The 22,526-nt window shown below is 33.3% G+C and overlaps 1 protein-coding gene across 1 annotated transcript in view; it reads right to left on the reverse strand.

Annotated features, from left to right (window-relative positions):
- LOC123704371 overlaps nucleotides 1–22,261 on the reverse strand; it is a 61,136-nt gene extending 38,875 nt beyond the window's left edge. The window contains exon 1 of the mRNA XM_045652729.1: nucleotides 20,211–22,261. Coding sequence (XP_045508685.1) covers nucleotides 20,211–21,770 — 1,560 coding nt within the window. The 5' untranslated portion in view covers nucleotides 21,771–22,261. The remainder of the gene's footprint in view (nucleotides 1–20,210) is intronic.
- Between the last annotated feature and the right edge of the window lie 265 nt (nucleotides 22,262–22,526).

The following is a 22,526-nucleotide window of genomic DNA, read 5'->3' on the forward strand; positions in this document are numbered from 1 at the left end:
ATTGTTTTTAATTTACTTAAATTAATATCTCTCATACATGAGTCATGACGCAACCAATAAAAAGACCAATCGCCCAAATCAATTCATTGATTGATACAATATTTAGAGCTACTTAACAACAAACATATTTCACTATTTCGAAATTACAGATTTTAACAGATTTTAAACGCGATTTATCCTATCCTACTAATATTGTAAATGCAAAAGTTTGTGTTGATGGATGTATGTGTATGTGTAGGTGTATACGTTTGTTACTCTTTCACGCAAGTACTACTGAACCGATTACAATGAAATTAAGCACACATATAGACATATAACTATACATCATTTTTTGATATAGAGGGTAACTTGGATTAGGTAACACATAGGATAGGTTTTACCCCGGATATCCCACGGGAACGGGAACTATGCGGGTTTTTCTTTGAAAACGCGGGCCAAGCCGCGAGCAAAGCTAGTTCATTATATATTATTAATTATTATCCCCACGATCCGCACACTTTGCAGCCGTTATTTATATTTAATTTCTAAATGGATACTCCCGTAAAATTAAACACAAGAAAACACTATATTGCACTATGTTTTTCTCAATATTGTTTATTTATCATGTGTATGTTTTGTCAACACTATTTATTTGTTATTACTATCAACGACACACTTACATCGAGATAATACATATCCTGACCCGTATTTATCTACGGAAATAGGAAGTGCATCCACTAGGAAAGAAAACATTTGTACATACATACCTACCTACATAACCTTTAGTAGGTACAGTATTTATTATTATTATAAATGCGTATAATTCTTCTTTCACGTCGCAACGGAATAATTTTACGATGTTTTTTGTGTCTATAGTTCAGCCAAAAGAGTGACATAGGCTTCTTTTTACTACGGTGAATTGTGAAACATATCATAAATCATTGCAGAGGAAATTGAAGCTTTGGGTACTTACTACTTAGTAGGTTCATAATTATCAACCAAACCGGAAAATACAATATACTTAACACCAAAATAACGAAGGCAAAGAAATCCATACTAATATTATAAATGCGAAAGTAACTCTGTCTGTCTGTTACTCAATCACGCCTTAACTACTTAACCAATTTGCATGAAATTTGGTATAGAGATATTTTGATACCCGAGAAAGGACATAGGCTACTTTTTACCCCGGGACATAGGATAGGTTTTATCCCGGCAATCCCACGGGAACGGGAACTATGCGGGTTTTTCTTTGACTGCGCGGGCGAAGCTGCGGGTGGAAAGCTAGTCCATACTAATATTATAAATGCGAAAGTAACTCTGTCTGTCTGTCTGTTACTCAATCACGCCTTAACTACTAAACCAATTTGCATGAAATTTGGTATAGAGATATTTTGATAGTTACCCGAGAAAGGACATAGGCTACTTTTTACCCCGGGACATAGGATAGGTTTTATCCCGGCAATCCCACGGGAACGGGAACTATGCGGGTTTTTATTTGACTGCGCGGGCGAAGCTGCGGGTGGAAAGCTAGTTTATTATATTTTATACTTCCCATTATTTTCAGTAGAAAGTTTCGTATTGATAAATAGAGATATGGACAGTTAGAGAGTCTCTTTTTATAAAAAATATCTTTCAACCGGAATCTCCTAAAACATACCTACTTAGTGAAATTGAGAACAGGGTGAAATAATTAACGCCTATAGTACAAGGACTAAGTAATTAATATAATTAAAGATGAGTTTTAGAACGATCTCACTTTAACTGCGTTAAATTAACTTTAATATATTTTAATTAGTCACGTAACTTGATAAAGTTCATAAGAATTAACAATATTTGTTCGATTTCAAACAGGTTTAATAATAAGAAATCAAATGCCCGAAAATAGACAGTTCTATCTCGGTTTCAATATTATAGTTTTGTGAAATCTATAGTAAGTATTAAGTAATATATATTATAAAGCTGAAGAGTTTGTTTGTTTGTTTGAACGCGCTAATCTTAGGAACTACTGGTCCGATTTGAAAAATTATTAGCCCATTTATCGAGGAAGGCATAGAGCCCTGCGGGTAAAACCGCAGGGCACAGCTAGTATGTACATAATTAAGCTATTGAAATAACATTCATAAAGTAACTCTAATAAGTATATATAATATATCTATGACCTATTTTGTTACACAAAAACAGTTTATACACATTTCCTATGCAAGATGACCTATGACGTTCCAGTCGCTTCATTAGGAGCTATCTTTAGACCAATTAAATGTAGGGGTCACTGGGATCTTTGTGCACAGCTGACTGTGAATAATTGTTAATTGTATTTAGTTGTTGTTAGGATTATATATACAAACACACACACACATCCTCACAAACTTTCGCATTTATAATATTAGTAGGATAGAATAGGATAGGATATTATACTTAGATGCTTATACGCTTAAACGTCGAAGAAGCTTTACAAATTTCTGATTCAAACTTTAATGATTCTTTATATGTACAAATTGATAAATTTAAACCTTCTGAGTTAAAACAGGTCAGTAAAAAATTAAAGTCGCATTCTGCTGCCGGACCGGACGGTATCCCGCCCTTCGTAGTTAAGGATTGTATATCGGTTTTTCTGAGTCCCTTGTTACACATATATAATTTATCCATAGAGCAGTCATTATACCCCGCTGTATGGAAAATTTCCCGTGTGACTCCCATACAAAAAAATAGTGATAACTGTGATATAACTAACTATAGACCCATAGCCGTGTTGTCGACATTTGGTAAGTTATTTGAGATGCTACTTAATAATCGAATTAAACGACAAATTGAACCTCATTTGAGTGATTGTCAACATGGGTTTAGATCCAAGCGATCGACAACAACTAATCTCACAAATTTTGTAAGCTATGTAAACGCACGTATGGATGAAAAGAAACAAGTTGACGTCGCCTATTTTGATTATCAAAAAGCTTTTGATAAAATAGACAACGACATACTATTACATAAATTTGCTCTATTTGGCTTCAATCCGAAGCTTTTACAATTTTTCGCTAATTACCTAAAAGATAGGAAACAGTATGTACAGTTAGGAAATTATAAATCATATATGTATTACACGAGATCGGGTATAAGTCAAGGCTCGAATTTAGGGCCAACCCAGTTTTTAATTTTAATAAACGATTTGCCAAATGTAGTCAGCACCGCTAGATGTCTGATGTTTGCTGATGACCTCAAGTTATACTTGACAGTTAATAACTTTACTGATCACCAGTTGCTTCAAAACGATATAAATTCTGTTGCCCGGTGGGGTGTAGAAAATAGTTTGCTTTTCAACACTGAAAAGTGCAAAATAATGAGCTTTTCGCGCTCTCTAGTGCAACAAAACTTCAATTATAAACTAAATAATTTAAATTTGCAGCGCGTTTCAAATATAAAAGATTTAGGTGTCACCTTTACATCTCGCTTAGATTTTAAAGAGCATATAATTAACTTGTGTAACAAATCCCTAAAAACGCTAGGATTTATAATCCGTACTAGTCATAATTTTGATAATATTAAATGTGCCATCTCTCTTTATACCGCATATGTAAGAAGCAGCCTCGAGTATAATTGTACTATATGGGACCCCTATGAACATAAATATATTTTAAAGCTCGAAAAAGTACAAAAGAAATTTTGCAGATTTATTTATAAAAAGATGTACGGATACTATCCATACATTTATCCCTCCTTATTTGTTTATGGCATGACAGGCTTTATGTCACTGGAGTCGCGACGCAAATATTATATGCTAATACATATGTACCAACTGTTACACGGGGGCGTGGACAACCCAGACGCACTAGAGCAGATCTGTTTAAACGTTCCGCCTAAGATCATGTACAGCGTGGCGGGTCCTCAAGACGTGGGCCTGCGACGCCTTCGCGATTTGTTCACCGTCCAGTCGGGAGGGCGAACGAAGAGTGGTAGGAATGCTCCCCTTATACGAGGAATAAAGCTGCTCAATGACATGCTCGCTCACAGCAATGAATGCGATATATTTTATTTAAGTTTATATAAATTTAAAAATATTATTTTGTTCTTTCTTAGTCATAAAAAATGATGTAATTTTAGTTAAGTAACTGCCTTGTAATGTTTTGGGTATACATACCTGTAAATTACTTGTGTTGAAAAATAAAGAATTAAAGAATTAAAGAATTAGATAGTTAGTTACGATGACCAAAAATACAGACCTACTATAAGAATACAATTATATTCTAATTAGTAGGTACTATTTTACAGACATAAGTACCTATCGACTTATGAGGAATCACACCTAGCTGTTGAATATTCTTTAATTTTAAAATACACACCGCAACCTACATAGATTCAGCCCACTTTTGCTTTGGCATGTTACCCGTATAAAAATATCAAACTCAAACATTTATTTATTCAATAAGCCTTCTTTTAGAAGCCCTTTCGAGTTACTTACATATTCATTATATTATCAACGTTCTTACCGAGACTATAATCTATCTCTGTGATCAATTTCATCTCAATCAGATTAACGGTTTTTAACGATAAAGAGAAACAAACATCTATCCCTACACACACTTAACACAATACTGAACGTTTCAGTACATTCAATTTTTTCCCATAAGTGCTTTAACCGTTTTTATTTCTTAATTTCTTATACATACGGAGACCAAAACAACAAACCAATCAAATAAGGTTCGGCAGTTTTTGAGTTATAAACGCTAAACTTATGAAATACGAAATTGTTTTATAAATAGCATTAGCATACTTCCATTATGTATAGGTACCTACCATATAGGGCTCTATACTATAGCCCTATAGGGTAAGATTCATTGTTACGATATCTATATATCGTAACAATGAATCTTCATTCTATTTATAGTCTACTTCCCTCTTAAAACCCATATGTTTAGTATTAAACGGTATATTTATAGACACCCCATATTCATTTTTATTATTACTAATATAGGTACGTCTTCGGTCTTTGTGTAGTATGAGAACAATATTAGTGATTGTCTTCTTTGATTTTATCCGTTTAAAAATTAAAAATACGATTTAACTATTAAGTCCTAATTAACAATATATTATGTTTTAATGTTTTAAGTACATATTTCTATAGTCTACACTCGGGTGCAAAAAAATCGCACACCCCCGTACATTTTAATTTTTAAGTTCAACCTCAATTATTTTAGTGTTCTAAACATATTTAGAAAATATTTATATTTCCCTCCAGGGCCCTACGAAAATTTCCACGCTCTATATCTTTAATATATAATATAAATCTCGTGTCACAATGTTTGTCCTCAATGGACTCCTAAACCACTTAACCGATTATAATAAAATTCGCACACCATGTGCTGTTCGATTCAACTTGAGAGATAGGATAATTTAAATCTCAAATTGTTTTAGAGAAAGCGGGCGAAGCCGCGGGCGGTAAGCTAGTACCTATATGTACCTAACCATCCAAATAATCTTTCGCATTTATAATAATAATATAGTATTATTAGGAAAAAAACGACGTGTGGCACTCGGGGACTGCCGCGGTAAAGCTATTGCATGCTTTGCCTTCAAGCCACACCTCCGCCCGTCGGAGTTGGGGAGCGTGAGGTTTTTTCGTTACGGAATTTCTCGATTCGGTCCCCGCGCTCAAGGCCCGCGATAGAAGCTATGCAATAGCTTAAAAATTCATTACATATATTTAAGCATTGAACCCACTACATACCTACATACTTATACCACCACCACTGAACCTACAGAGTTACAGACATTACCCAACTGCACAAAAAGTGATGACTAGCGGAACTAACTTAGCGTAACACAACTTCCTTAGTTTCGTAACACGAGATGTAACGTGATTTTCATTGTATTTTATAATCTGTCTGTGGTTAATAATGTTCTTTATAAAATAGGCAAAAGATAAGGGGTTTTTTTATTTTTATATTAAATTTATTTATTGAATAATTCGTTCGGTTATTTGTTATGCATTTTTTCACTAAAACTGCTTAACCCTTTTTTAGTAAATATTTCGAGTAGAAAGCTCTATTATTCCCGACTGACACAGCCATTTTTTCTATCTCAGGAGGCGGAAACCGTGGCGCTTTTTGACTATTTTTAAATCAATTTTCAATTTCAAGATTAAGAGCTATATCAACCGTTTTAAAAGTATCGTATTGATAGTTGATACTTTCAGCTATTTTACTGTATAATGTATAATCTATACTAAAATTATAAAGCTGAAGAGTTTGTTTGTTTGAACGCGCTAATCTCGGGAACTACTAGTCCGATTTGAAAAATTTTTTCGGTGTTAGATAGCTCATTTACCGAGGAAGGCTATAGGCTATATATCATCACGCTAAGACCAACAGGAGTTGAGCCACGGGGGTGAAACCGCGCGGAGCAGCTAGTTTCTGTATAATTCTGTATAATATTTAGCCGCTTTGTATGAATTTATTCGGTTCATCATATTAAAAATGTCAACCAATAATCATATCCATAATCCAATACATCAGAGATGTATAAAGAAGCGCTAAAACCTATTAATTATACTTCTCATGCCAAATGTATAACAGGTCCAACATCTATTTTCACACAACTCCTAAAGACCTTGACCTTGAATATAAACTTTAAACAAGACTATTCCACTTTTTCTATACACAATCGAAACACATAAATAACTAACAAGTTCCACAACTACTATTTCTCACAGAAAAACTACTAAAAACTACTAATAGTAGTAAATGGTATGTAATGAACAGGTGCGCATCCAATGCCGTTCATATGGATCCCACATACCCTTAAAAGGAATGTAGTACAAAATACACGATTAAATTGATGTTTTTATTCGTATTAACGGGATTTTAAGATATACTACAAAAACATTGTACTGTTTATTTTAATAAGAGTTTAAGTTTAACAATGAATGCACTTTGATCAATTTTCATCTCAATTTATAACAGAAGCCAGCATGGCTTGAAAGGAAAACAAAAAAAGTCTGATATATAGTTTATTATGTGATAAATTTGACACAGATAAACAAAGAATAAAGCATAATTTTTAACACGCTTTATTAGCTTCAGCTGTATGTTTGTATATGTAACCGACTCCTTTAGACTCGTTTTTGACCCACTTTAAACGGACAGATTTACTTTGTACACCTATCAAGGATCGGTGACAATACAATAGTTTCATGAGATGAAGCTCTTTTTTTGTTTCTTTTTTTTTACTAAATTAATTATTATCTCATACGAAGCCAGACTTAAAAACCGTACCAAATCATCAGCAGATTAATTATATAATCTAACTAGCTTACCGCCCGCGGCTTCGCCCGCTTTGTCAAACCTAATAAATTATATACTAAAACCTTCCTCTTGAATCAATCTATCTATTAAAAAAATCGCATCAAAATCCGTTGCGTAGTTTTAAAAATTTAAGCATCCAAAGGGACATAGGGACAGAGAAAGCGACATTGTTTTATACTATGTAGTGAAGTGATTACCCTGATAAAGTTTAACTATTTTCGTTTGTACTCATTGTGCAATACAGATAATAATACAGGCCGATATCCGATAATTACGATTTGTATCGATTAAACACGATTACTATGTAACGTGAATCAGGTTTCAGATTAAAACGATAAGTCTACTGTGTTTCATTTTATTACCAGACACCTGTTTATTCTTGAGGTTAGAATCCTCCACAATAATACTTAGATGTTATTATAACTATCAGCATATTTGATCAAAATTTGTTCAGCTTTTTTGCTTATTTCTTCCTAATCCTATATATGTATAACCCACTTGTCTATGACCATCACAAGATAGACTGTAATAAATTCTTCCATAAACAACTACTGTATTATGTTAAAGATTTACCCCATGTTGAAGTATACTAAGATATGCATAGCAAAATCACATCCAAATTTATTCAGCTGTTTTTTGCATTATATCCTCTTAAGTATTTCCTAATACCCTTCTTCCTGTATCAATATTAAACCATTTAACGATAGACTGGATAACACACCTAAAATTTATCCCCGATTAACACAGTATCATCTGTTTTTTACACCAATTATTACCATCAAGACCAACCCATCAATAACTAGCATATTTTTGCTATAACTAGACAAATAATTATAAGAACTTGCAACGCATCAATACAAACAATTATATTTCTTCCAAACTGAACAATGAATAGAAATAAACATTAAATAACATTTTTTTACGCATCAGCACTTACAGACGGGAGGTGAAACCTGATTTCAAGGTCTATAGCGAAACTGATATTTCCACATATTGGGTTGCCATCTTTTTGGACAAAAACATTGGGAATTATAGCTTTTGCATAAATTATATGTAAAGTATCTTGATAATTAGTTTTTTGAACTTTACGAGACTAAGATAAACGCAAAATTATGTATCGCACGCGATAGGCTTTTATGCCCCCCTAGCCAAGTGGCTTTCTGTTAGCGTAGCGTTCAATAGAATATAGACTACGAATGTATGAGATTGACGTAAGCTGTAGATACGTTTATCTACAGCTTACGTCAATCTCATACATTCGTAGTCTATTCTACTGAACGCTACGCTAACAGAAAGCCACTTGGCTAGGGGGGCTGGAGCTATTTTAAAAGCAGGAGGATAGCAGTTAGATTTCTTGTGTATACTTTTTATAGGATAAACCTAGAAAGTTATACTTATTTGTAAATATTTCACTGAAGTCTAAACAATATTTTATAAACAGTAAAAAGGTGGTATCTATCTACTTGCCTTTTACTATTATTTTTCTTCCCTTAACATTAACACTATTTGTAATATACCTAATTCTGATAATTACCTACCTATCTAATAATAGGTTTAGTGTATACTTATAGGTGTTGTGTTTATATACTTTTTCTTTCTACACTTTCTGTCGTTATTCTGTATAACATAACTATGGCCAAATATAATATTATATAGCAAGTATTCTTTCTTCTGTTCTGACAAACAGGAGATAGAATATCCTATTCTATCCTGCTAATCATATAAATGTGTATGTTTGTTACTCTTTCACGCAAATACTACTGAACCGATTACAATGGAATTTAGCACACATACATATAGAGGGTAACTTGGATTAACACATGGATAGGTTTTATCTCGGAAATCTCACGGGAACGGGAACTATGCGGGTTTTTTCTTTGAAAACCCGGGCGAAGCCGAGGGCGGAAAGCTAGTACCCTATATTTCCACCTTATTTACCATTTGGACTTTTATTCAACACCGCGTTGCCACACCGTGTCATTTACACAGGATATAAAACCGGATTCTCAAGGCTTTTATTTATTCTAACATTCACCGAACCCGTTCCTTGGGATAGCATTCGCCATTAATCAACCATTGCGCCAGTGCGCTTTCGTAATCGGTGGAAATTATCACTTCCGGCGCCGCAGTTACTAGGTAATTCTTCCGATCAGGCTTGTGATTATGATCGATTTCTAAGCATTCATAAACTAACGGGTTTAAAGCACGATTTATATTATTCGTTTTATAAAATATCCTGGCATTTATATACATACTTAAAAGAGAGACTGATCGCGTACCTAAAGAAGGGCCCTTTGGAAATACATTATTAATTTGCGAAAAATCAAACAAAAGGCAACCGCAAATTTAAAAAAAAAACTTTAAATTTTTTTACTATCTAAGTACCTGATCCACACAGTAGAAAAAAAATCAAGCATATTTACTAAGTATTTAACACACTCGGAAATCATTTTTTCCGGAGCTGAGTAGTTTCCCCTCTTTCGGAAATCGTATAAAAATACTATGCATCGGAAATGCTTAAACAAATCATTCATATTACTGTAGTTATAACAGACTACGTGTGACACAGTTGGTGGGAAGTGGGAACGACCAAGTTACGCCTCATTGTCATTTAAACGGTTACTATTCTAACTGTTTGTGAATAATGTTTACACATCCCTGTACAATTTTTCGTACATTCTTTACATTCTTAAGTAGTTAGTATGACGTGCATTTTTTAACCGACTTCAAAAAAAGGAGGAGGTTATCAATTCGGCCGGTATGGTTTTTTTTTTATATGTATGAACCGATTTACGTGATTTTTTTTTTGTTCGATGCGGGATGGTGTCGAATTGGTCCCATAAAAATTTTATTCGGATAGGCCCAGTAGTTTTTATTTTATGAGCATTTTTGTCTGTATTTGTAAATGTTGCAAGTGCAAGTTTGAAGTCGGTTGTTTTTAACGCAGTTATTGACTTGTGTTTAATTAATTATTAAAATTTATAAGTTAAACAGTGAGAGAAAACATCGTGAGGAAACAGACATGTCGAAAAATCAAAAGTTCGACGACATAAATTATGATATCTGCCAACCCGCACTTGGCCAGCGTGGTGGATTATGGCCTGATACTTTAGATAGTCCCAGCAGTGGGAAAATCATGGGCTGATGATGATAAGTTAAATGTATGATGTTATAGCCTCTTATTCATGGTAAACATTTGTGGGGCAACAATTGATCAACAATATTGCTTCTAAACTATGTATTGCGTTAATTTTTGTTTATATAGGTATTTCAAAAATCAAAATTACGTTAGATATTTACGTTAGATACATTCCATTTACATCCATGTCTAGTTTTGTTTGTTTCTTTATATTTTGTATTGATGCTCACAATACAGGCCACGAGTCTAGTGTGGGCAACTTGGTTCAAATGATGTATAGAGTATACTATTTACACATTTACTGTGTTAACAGCCTTATTGTAATAAGTTCAATAAGATTGTATGCTTGATATTTGAATAAATATTTTTACTTTACTTTTACTTAATATGATGTTAAAGATTCATGGTAAATATTTCTTAAGCAACAGTTGATCAACAACTTTGGTTGAAACTTTGTTGACGCTGAGAACATTTTAACACGCATTATCACCTGTGAAATACGCAATATTGCCAGCAACACGTTGAAAGCAATTCTTCAACATGTTGATGCAACATATTTTAACATTTTAATTGCTTACCATGAATACGGGACTTAAAGGTAATTAAAACAATACATAAAGAGCGACTCCTGAACAAGTTGATGCAACTTATATTAACACACATAATTTTTACCGTGAAATCGTGAATACGGGGTTTTAAAAGTAACTCTGCACATTATGTGGCTTGACGGCTAACACCTCTGACTTCAATTTAAAACTCCAGAGTTCGATTTATTCAAATACTAGCTTTCCGCCTGCGGCTTTTCAAAGAAAAACCCGCATAGTTCCCGTTCCCTTGGGATTTCCTGGATAAAACCTAGCCTATATTACTCGTCGATAATGTAGCTTTCGAATGGTGAAAGAATTTTTAAAATCGGTCCAGTAGTTTATAAGCCTATTCATTACAATCAAACAAACAAACAAACAGTTTTCCTGTTTATAATATTAGTGTAGATTACCATAGGAAATTGAATAGATTCAATTTATCTGCACGTTATCTTCATTACCCAGCTCTAATCGATGAAGGAAAGAATCATGAGGAAGCCGGAACAGAATCACGTATAACTATAAGAACTAAAAGTTCGACGACTTCTAACATTTACCGATCTGCACTTGGCCATCGTGGCGGATTATGGTCCATTCTCATAGGAGACCTGTGTCCCTGCAGTGGGAACAAATATGGCCATCTATTTAAAGGCAAAATCATAATGAATTCGAACAATTTATAATATATCTTATACCTATAGGTACGTAGGTACTACAGGCCCATTTCAAAAATGTCATCTATTAAATATGTCCGTTTAAAGTGAATACCTAATCCTTATTCGAACTTAATCTACTTATAACTTAAAAACATACAGGTGAAGTTAATATAAACGTTAAAAATATTAATAAAACACGTATTGATCAAACCATCTTGTTACATCTCGAACTAATAAGTAATAAAGGTCAAGAGAAAACTATACCATATTAGTTTTAACGAGCAAGCATGACAAGCTACACCTACCTACCATACATACAAAAAAAATCGATTTGTCACGTTTGAACGCTTTCACTTGAGTTTCTAATTTCGCGACAAGTTAACGCCGTGTTGTTATTAATTATTATGGTGATCATACTTCCGTGGTGTTAATTTTTAGCGGTTAATTAACAGTAACGTAAATTTTCGATGTTTATTTTAGTCTGAACTAGCTGTGCCCCGCGGTTTCACCCGCATTGCTCCTGAACGAAAGGATGATATATAGCCTTCCTCGATAAATGGGCTATCTAACACCTAAATAATTTTTCAATTTGGACCAGTAGGTACTTTCTGAGATTAGCGCGTTCAAACAAACTCTTCAGCTATATAATATTAAGTATAAAGTATAGACTACGCTCGTAGTTAACAGCGTAACTATTTGGTTTTTATTTACTTAGGCCCATACGAATTTACCGCACAATGATTCAGCCTTGAATATTTTATTTGTAAAGGTACAAGTCCGAGACGGGCCGCAGACTGCAACCGCAGGCGACACTGTGGCTACCGGCTGCGGTTACCGCAATGCTGCCTGCGGTCGCTATTCCAACTGCGGCTGCATGCCGTGGCTGCACAATGCACAGAACCGTGTCTAAATGATATAAACAAAAAAGACAAAGATAGTTTGTCACTTCCGCGCAAGTGGCATTTGCATACTGCAGTCTGCGGTCGCTGCGCGCCGCGGCCGCACGCAGCGCGTCGCGTCTGCAGGCAGCAGTGTTGCCGCGCTTGGAATCAATTTCATAGATGTACATAGAAACAAGTGGTGTCGCTTGCAGTTTGCGGTTGCAGTTTGCGGTCTGCGGCCCGTCTCGGACTTGTACCTTAATACTACTTTAACAACCACGACATGCTGATAACGTCACTAATATCCTATTTAGTACTTTTTGGCCTATATTTTCGTACATCATGTGTAACTTTAACCGAAACGTAAGATAAACAAAACATTACATTACATTTCTGCTTCAATATCGACTATGTTTATTCCTTCAATCATACACACATATACATAGGTACAACTAGCGGCACACACCAAAGCCATTGCGAGTGTATACTTCGTTTCCTCTACTATAATGAGCACTATCCTATAGAAGTTGTGACCAGGTTTCTTTTTCTGCAAATAAACACCGTTCCCGTACTTTTTCTACCAGAAAAAAAAGCTTTCTCAAGCACTTACATACACACACACATCCCTCTTCCTCCTATACACACACACACATTCAACAATCTCCCCTCTCTAATACCCGATACCCAGAAAGTCATAATCAGGCTTCGCATCTCGCATTAGATGGCAAACCTCCTCCTTTGCTTACTCTATCTTCTTCAGCCATAAATAAGTAAATAAATATATCTGGACAATTTTCACATATGGCACGATCTGATCACATACTAAGCTTTCGCTTATGTTATGGAAACCAGATGGCTGATAAACATACTTATATAAATACTTATATATACATAATTAACGCCCAAACACAGAGCAAACATCTATGTTCATCACGCAAATATTTGTCCAATTTTCTTCTACCATAGAAAATGGACTTCTTCAAACGCACACACATACAAGACCCTCCGCTCTTCCCCCTAACAGCAAACCGACCCCGAATGTCAATTGGGAGCATGCCGGATCGTGGACATTGCGTCTGTTTATCACTTAGTAGACTACCTCCTCCTTTGTTTGATCTTATATAGAAAAAGAAAACAGGCACATACATAACGTGTGTGTGTGTGTGTGTGTGTGTAAATAGTAACCCAACACCCCGAATGTCACGATCAGGCGTCGCAACTGCAACCCATCGGTGCGTGACAAGTCCAGCCGTGTAGAACGTCACGGCTCGCGCGTGGGAAGCTGGCCCCTTGGAAGATCAGTTACCACCGGTCGCTAGTTTTGTCCCGCGGTGATGACCGCATTAATTGAACAAAAAACGAGCCTATGAATGTATGGGTAGCCTACACCGTTCTTCGTTAGATTATCTATCTAACTGCTAACACAAAAACATATTTTTCAACTTTGTTCCTGATATTAGCGCGTTCAAGATACATTATATCTACTAAGGTACTAAGTAACACACCCGCAATTCGCAAACGGCATTAATTTGAGGAGAAAACGCGTGATGTCGTATATAGATAGCCTTTGTATATAAATCTATACTTTTATAATATTATAAAGCTGAAGAGTTTGTTTGGACGCGCTAATCTCGGGCACTACTGGTCCGATTAGAAAAATTCTTACGGTGTTAGATAGCCCATTTTTCGAGGAAGGCTATATATATATCAACTATAGTTGTTAGATAAATTGAAAATAGACAGAAATCATTTTACTACCTGAATAAGTAGATCCTAAAACAAGTGATAACTGCGTTAAAAACAACCGACTTCAAACTTGCACTTGCAAAAATGCCCATAAAATAAAAACTACTGGGCCTATCCGAATAAAATTTTTATAGGACCAATTCGACACCATCCCGCATCGAACAAAAAAAGAATCACGTAAATCGGTTCAGAAACCTCGGAGTAATCGGTGTACATACATAAAAAAAAACATACCGGCCGAATTGATAACCTCCTCCTTTTTTTGAAGTCGATTAATGAAGCTAATACAAAACTAATGCATTATTTAACATAATTTTTTAATTTGAGAAACATGTAGAAGTGTGAACAGCTAAATTAATATGGATGAAATAGATAAAGCATTATTGATAAAACAGTTGAATATTTTCCATCCTCTCATTGCATTGATGACATCATTGAGGTCCCATTTCTCTTTACTGTTATCAATTTTGTATGTTAACCTTATTGATAGTAATAAATATATTGGTTAATATCATGCATTATTTATATTATTGCATCAGTTTTTATTAAATAAAAACAACTGATAGACCAACAACATAATGAGTTAAAAATAATAGTTCCACTTTTTTAATATAGAATTTTATAAAATGGTTATTTTGGTTAACCCAAATATTTTACATTAACTGAACTAAAAATAAGCATGACCTAAATATAGTTCTATTATTTTAGATTCTGAGTTCTGACCTGATACAACTTTGTAGTTATTTGGTATAATTTATTTTTCTACCTAGATCCATAAGTAACATTCTAATAAGTACATAATTTAGGTAACTATCTCATACCCTATTTAAGGTTCGGGGCAGATGCATTTCACATTTCACATCATCATATTATAAAGGTGAAAAGTTTGTTTGTTTGATCTATCTCAGGAACTACTTGTCCGATTTGAAAAATTCTTTCGGTGTTAGATAGCTCATTTTTCGAGGAAGGCTATAGGCTATATGTCATCACGATAAGAACAACAGGAGCTGAGTAATGCTGGTGAAACCACGGGGCACAGCAAGTTTTAAATATTTTACACAAATTCATACCAAAATTTTACAAACAAAAATCAAAGTTTTATCAGATAGTTAGTAAAGCCAGAACAAAATATTATACATTTCAATATTTAAAATAATGGTCTAAATGTGCATGCATTTAGCTTCAACACAGTTAATTATGATAAGGCCCAAGGTTGTACTTTTATATAAACATGTCACCATAGACGTTCAAGGTCTTCATTTTATAGTCTTACTGATTAACAACACTAGTAAGTGTTATTTAAATTTTTCATCTTCAAAACATAAACTAACTTGAACACTATAGGTAAACCAGAATCTGATGGCAATTAGGGAAATCAAAATTTTGAGTGTGCAACCCTAGGGAAAATGGACTGAACGATCTTGATACTGCTTATTTTTAACCGACTTCAAAAAAAAGGAGGAGGTTATCAATTCGGCCGGTATATTTTTTTTTTTTTTTTTTTTTTTATGTATGTACACCGATTACTCCGAGGTTTCTGAACCGATTTACGTGATTCTTTTTTTGTTCGATGCAGGATGGTGTCGAATTGGTCCCATAAAAATTTTATTCGGCTAGGCCCAGTAGTTTTTATTTTATGAGCATTTTTGTCTGTACTCGATGACTTAATTGGAATGTAGCAAGTAACTTTGATTCACTTCCCGGTAACCGATTGAGCTGAAATTTTGTATAAGTGTGTAAATTGGATAGCGATGAAACATTATCATGACATAGAGCTGATTTGATGATGGAATCGGAAGGTGGCCATAGGAACTCAGTAATATATTGACTCAACTTTATCGAGTTTGGGCTCGTTTGATTCGTGTTGAAAATTACACTAAAAAGTATTAAATAAAATTAACTGCGTTAAAAACAACCGACTTCAAAAACGGAAAAGTAAAAAATAAAAAAGATTTGATATTATTAATTACTACATATTATTTAGATGTGCTATTTATTAAATAGGTTTGAAGTCGGTGCCAAACACTAAGCACTTAGTATTAAGCCCGTGCACCGACATCAAACCTATTTAATAAATAGCACATCTAAATAATATGTAGTAATTAATAATATCAAATCTTTTTTATTTTTTACTTTTCCGTTTTTGAAGTCGGTTGTTTTTAACGCAGTTAATTTTATTTAGTTTGTTCTCAATATCATTAGTCACATTACATATGTGGACAATACTGTACTTAATAATGAGATATCCACTTAATATTACGTAGGTACATACTTACATGAATAATATACAATTATACATATTACTTTTATACAGGTATTATACATATTATTATTTACACATACCTATATTTGTATGTTCATTATCATTATGCCATGTGAAAATATCGATGTTATATCGATAGAAAACTAGACTGCTTATAATTTTTTATAAAATAAAATAAAAGTAAAATAAAACTATGTTTATTTTCGTAAGTATTTACAGATACACACATTATAAAATTGACTTGGACAGCTTGGACTTGACGAATAGCCGTATTGGAAACTCCTGTAATAAGTTTTCATAAAATTATATTCCAATCAACAAACAATATTATAGTTACCTACATATAATATTTTTTAATTAAAAGTATCAAAGCGGGTAAGTCCAATTTACCAATAAAATCTTCTAAATTGAAAATTGTGATGTGTTGACCCTTCTTCATCAAATATTTTTCTATACACATTATAAACAACACCTCTTGCTGGTGATCACAGCGGCTTTTTCGACATTTTCGAAGATTTTTTAGACAAAATCCTAAAAATTATTTATCAACTGCAAAATAGACAAATAATTTGACAACCAATTTGATAGTTGTCAAATAAGTTGCCACATGAAAATCTTTTATTTCTTAAATATAAATATGCCATCAGATTCTGGTAGACCTATACCTACTCAAATTTTATACAAGTGATAACTGCGTTAAAAACAACCGACTTCAAACTTGCACTTGCAAAATTTACAAATACCTACAGACAAAAATGCTCATAAAATAAAAACTACTGGGCCTATCCGAATAAAATTTTTATGGGACCAATTCGACACCATCCCGCATCGAACAAAAAAAGAATCACGTAAATCGGTTCAGAAAACTCGGAGTAATCGGTGTACATACATAAAAAAAAATATATATATATATACCGGCCGAATTGATAACCTCCTCCTTTTTTTTGAAGTCGGTTAAAAATATAATAATAAGAATTTATAACAAAAAAAATGGATAAGGGTAGGTACAGGTTTAGCTGTTAGTTATAACACAATTTTCTTTCTTTCTTTCTTAATAATGTGTTATTAGGGTCAATAGTTTAAATGAATAAAGCCAATTTGGATTAAATTGCTGAGTCAATGATACAAAGATCTTTACAAAGAGACCAAAACAAAAGAAAGACATGGTATGAATTTGGAATCTGCATTGTTTTTGTTTAGTTAATTAAGGGCCGATTTTTCAATCCTTGGTTAAAATTTATCCGTCCAATAAAGTATATTAACTACACGAACATTTTAAAATGTCACCTGTAAACTGTCAACTACAGACAATTAGAATACATTTTTGAAATTGTAGTTTAATACGTTATTCGATGAATAAGTTTTAACAAAGGATTGAAAAATCAGCCTTAAATAATATATAATAACTATACTATACTTATATATATTTAATAACTATTTAAGTATGTTATAGTTATGTTATCAGTTGTTTTGGATTTTTTTTTTATTAACTATATTGAGACTAATTTTGTCAATAATAAACTAAAATACAAAAACTGACACATAGTAAAAGTATTTCATAAAACCAATGAACATAATGTTCAATGAATATAATTTTCTTAAGAATGTCAACACAAAACATCTGTACAACAATAGCATAGTTTCTAATCAATTGTACCGCTTTTAATTGTCAATACTATAATAAAAATGTGCATGAGGTTTCACAGTCTTTATAAGTTCTGTTTGAATGTGTATGTGGAATATAATATTATACAGGGTGTAATCGTTAAGTGTGCACAGGCGATTATTGCGTAAGTTTTGCAGATATCAAAAAACTTTAAACTGATATCAAAAGCCCTTTTTGTGTTTGATGTCAAATTTTTGGATATTTCCCGTTTTATATTTAAAAAGTTATTATTGTCATTTTACTTATTTTTAAAGGGCTTTCGATATCAGTTTAAAGTTTTTTGATATCTGCAATACTAACGGAATAATCGCCTGTGCACACTTAACGATTACAACCTGTATACCTATGTACATAATATTATGATAGTTAGGTGTGCTTTTTTCTATGTTTGGGTGTACTATAATACATAATTCTGCTGTAGTATAGAGACATTTAAGAAGATTACCACCTAGCAATTAGATATAAGTATTTTAAGATGGAAAGTGCCATGAATTGCATTTTTTAACATAATATAATTAAAATCTTCAAATTATCAACCATGATACTATCAAATTTAAAGTAACTATTCTGAAGAATATTATGCCTGTAAAATAGACCTTATACACAGGCCTCTCAATTTTAAAGTAGTTCAAACTTATATGACTCCCTAAATGAGTCCATTTTAATCTATACTCACTATATTATCATTTAAGTATGCCATCATATTACACTCAGTCCGTATACAGTAAAAACAAGGCGTTTTGTTAAATATAACATCTTACTCATTTCAAGATTACATATGCTATCTATCTGACAGTTTATTTTAAGAAAATTAACTGTAAACACATAGAACTGCATACAATATCTACATGTAGCACTGAGTCATAAACTTAAAGTATCTTATAGAAAGCGCATATAAGAGTTTTAACGGAGGACTATAATATCTCTTGTTTTAAAGTTGATAATTTTTTTTTATGCTGCGATAGGGGAGCGCTTGGCCACGATCTCACCTGATGGTAAGCTGAGATGTGGCCTAAATGAAGCGTGCGTCCCTAGAATGTACCTGTTCACTCTCCTCTTGAAGATTAAAAATTAAACATGCAGCTACCATTTTATTAACATTAATTTTAGTTCAAAAGTTATTAACACTTAGGTAATTTCTAATGAAGATCATTTTCTGTTGTAGTAAATTGGATAGATGCAATGCACATCTATTTGAGATTCTTATAAGATTAAAATTGTTACTACTACTCACATTATATTACTTAGAAATATTCAAATTTTTTTAGTGTTGTTGAACAAAAATGTGCAAAACATATGATAATGATAAAAACTTAATAACTCAGCCCCCGGAATCACAGAGACTCTATTGTGAAGTTTATAGAAAATCTATTGTGTTGTGGACCGATTGGGCCGCTCGGGGCTCAATGGGTTAAATAGCACAAAAAAATAAACATTAACTACTAAGTAAGTACCTATAACATAATTATTACTCATAACAAGCTACATATTTATGTAGAATAGATATACAGTTTGTCAGAAGTGATCACTATCTTTTACCATATCATTTAAATTGGGTGCAAACTTCAGTTTTGTTTAGCATTTTAGCGTATAATATTTGTTAAGAATAAATTCAATTTAAATTCAAATTTAAATTCAAATTCAATGTTATAGCCATTTAAGTTTTAAAATACCTATGCGATTAAAGCAATTGTTAATGTAATTCTATGAGGAAATAGTTAATATTATTTCTAAAAAACAATACTGTCTACTAGATTATATAACAGACTAGCTTTCTGCCAGCGGCTTCGCCTGCGGCCTGCTGTGTCTAAAACCTAATAAATTATACATATAAACCTTCCTCTGCAATCACTCTATTGACTTAAACAAATTGCATCAAAATCTATTGCATAGTTTTAAGATTTAATACATGGCATACATGCAAAGGGGCAGAGAAAGCGACTTTGTTTTATACTATGTAGTGAATTAGTGTATAATAATAATTAAGAAATAACTCACCTCACTATCCTTGTTCCTTAAATCCTCCATGCTTCGGCTAATATTCCCTTTCCAATTGTTCAGAACACCATAATCACTTTTTTCATGGTCCACAAATGGCACATCATAAATATGTTCTTTTTGCAAATAGAATTCCGAATTCAAAACTTTGCACTTACAATTTAAATGACACTTAAAACCTTCTTTGTCCTCGTTCAAACGACACTTATCGCACTTCTCGTTGGATTCCAAATTTGAATCGTTCTGGAATGTGCTTATTCGCCTGGATATGTTTTCGTTGCTACACGAACACGGCAGTTTATCGTTGAGCCGCGTATATGGAAGACTTAATGTTGAATTATTTGTCATCATGGCACAATTTAACGAATTGAGGCACTTGGAAAACGGATCACGGCTTTGATTTGTTAATGTCCTGTTCGTGATACCTAATATTTCGGTACACAGATAGTGTATTTCTTTCGGCTTATCAGTAACATTATCTTCTGATATATCGTACATGTTTTTGTTTGGGTTGTGTGTTTTAGATTCGCGTTTTTGTAGAGCTTGTTCTAGTTTTTCGAGCATCTTTTTTGTATCTTTCTTCTTTTCCGGTTGTTCAGGGCTTGGAGCGGCGAAAATTCGAGGTGGTTTTTTCGGTGGCGGTCCTGGGGGTAAAGGTTGTTTTAACGCCTTTTTAAGTGTATCTGTGAGGATAAGATGTGGATTTTTACGTTCCAAACGCATTGTTTCATTTGAACCGCAGAGATCGTCCATAGATACTAAATTAGACTGCTCACTTTTTTCCGGCTTTTCATATTGAGAAACAAGCTTCTTAATTTTACTGTTTCTTTCTTCATCCACATTTTCTGTTTCTGAACTAACTCCACTATCCGTTAGTGAATCTTGCTTGTCGGTTTTCTTGTTTTTATCCACTTTAGCATACTGATCCAATATATGTCTCGGTACTTCTGAATCAGGTATGGAATCTGGCGATTTATCAGATATTTCTTCAATACTAATAGAATTAGATGCTATAAAGTTTTCTTTCCTCATTTGATCCTCTATGAAGTTACCCAACTGTTTTAATCTGTCCTTTGAAAGCTTCTTATCGCTCTTCTTTAATGAAAAATCACTGGTTTCTGACCGCCCGTTGCAGCTTCCATGTCTTTTGGGACCCTGGCTAATAATCTGGCTCCGATCACAGCGAAACGCATGACTTCTATGTAATTTTTTCCCTGGATCACTTGACTGGCGTGATAAAGATACTTTTGTGTCATATAAACTTATCTTCAAGTCATTACTACTGTATAAATAACTAGTATTGGGCTGTATTGACCAGTCCTGACTCAAAAACTCGGAATTATTGACGAAATTACTTTCTTCCTGTGATAGTTCATCATCCTTGTTCTCTTTGTTGGAATTGTCGTGTTCAGAATTGATTTTACTTGCGCTTTGTTTGTAATCGGTATATTTGCTTAAGTGCGATGTGTTTTTCTTTATAACCAATACTTCGGTTTCAGACTGTAAGCTCTCGAATTTACTTTTTATAGCTTGAACTCTGTTTTTAGGCTGAGATAACATTATTTTAAATAACAGAATACATTTTCAACATGTACAACCGTATAAACACTTACTATGTAATACTTCACTCACAAAAAACTTTGAAATGTATTTATAGGTACTTATTTATTATTATATATTCGACATCATAACACATAAACACAGTCACACCAGTTCCATGAACTTAAGTTTTTTTTTCTAATTCATACCGACAAGGCAAAGGAAATTGACTTGTTTTAACTTTCTTTTTATAAACAACTGCAACGTCCATGCACTGAGTCGTTCCTAGTTTGAAAAACAACAGTAACAGATGTTTTCAAAAGTACAGTTGTTCTAATGTAAATACTAAAACAGTTAAAACACAAATCTTAGTCACTTCTTCACTTGACAGAAAGTTTATTCAAAAGATAACTATGTTTATATACATCTCGCGGCTTTTGTCACTTAAACAGCGACACAGTACACAGCAGCTGTTGGCTGTTTTCTTTGATTTGAGGACATGCAACTCTAGACTTGTGCAACAACCGCAAGTCCGCAACGCAAACGTCACTCGTTCAGGCATATTTTAATGTTGCCACTTGCTATAACGTAATTCCTTGCGTAATTCGAAAGGAGTAAAAGTCGTATATCAACTGAAACAAAACTTTGATTTTTAATAATACGATAAGTTTAAGAGCGATATTATAAAAAAATATTTTTATTAATCGCTTTTTAAATTCATGTTTGCTTCAATGTTTGCATTATACGACTTTTCTGATTATCGAAGTTGAATTGCCA

Source organism: Colias croceus, chromosome 29, assembly GCF_905220415.1.
Source record: "Colias croceus chromosome 29, ilColCroc2.1".
In the NCBI taxonomy this organism is placed as follows: domain Eukaryota; kingdom Metazoa; phylum Arthropoda; class Insecta; order Lepidoptera; family Pieridae; genus Colias; species Colias croceus.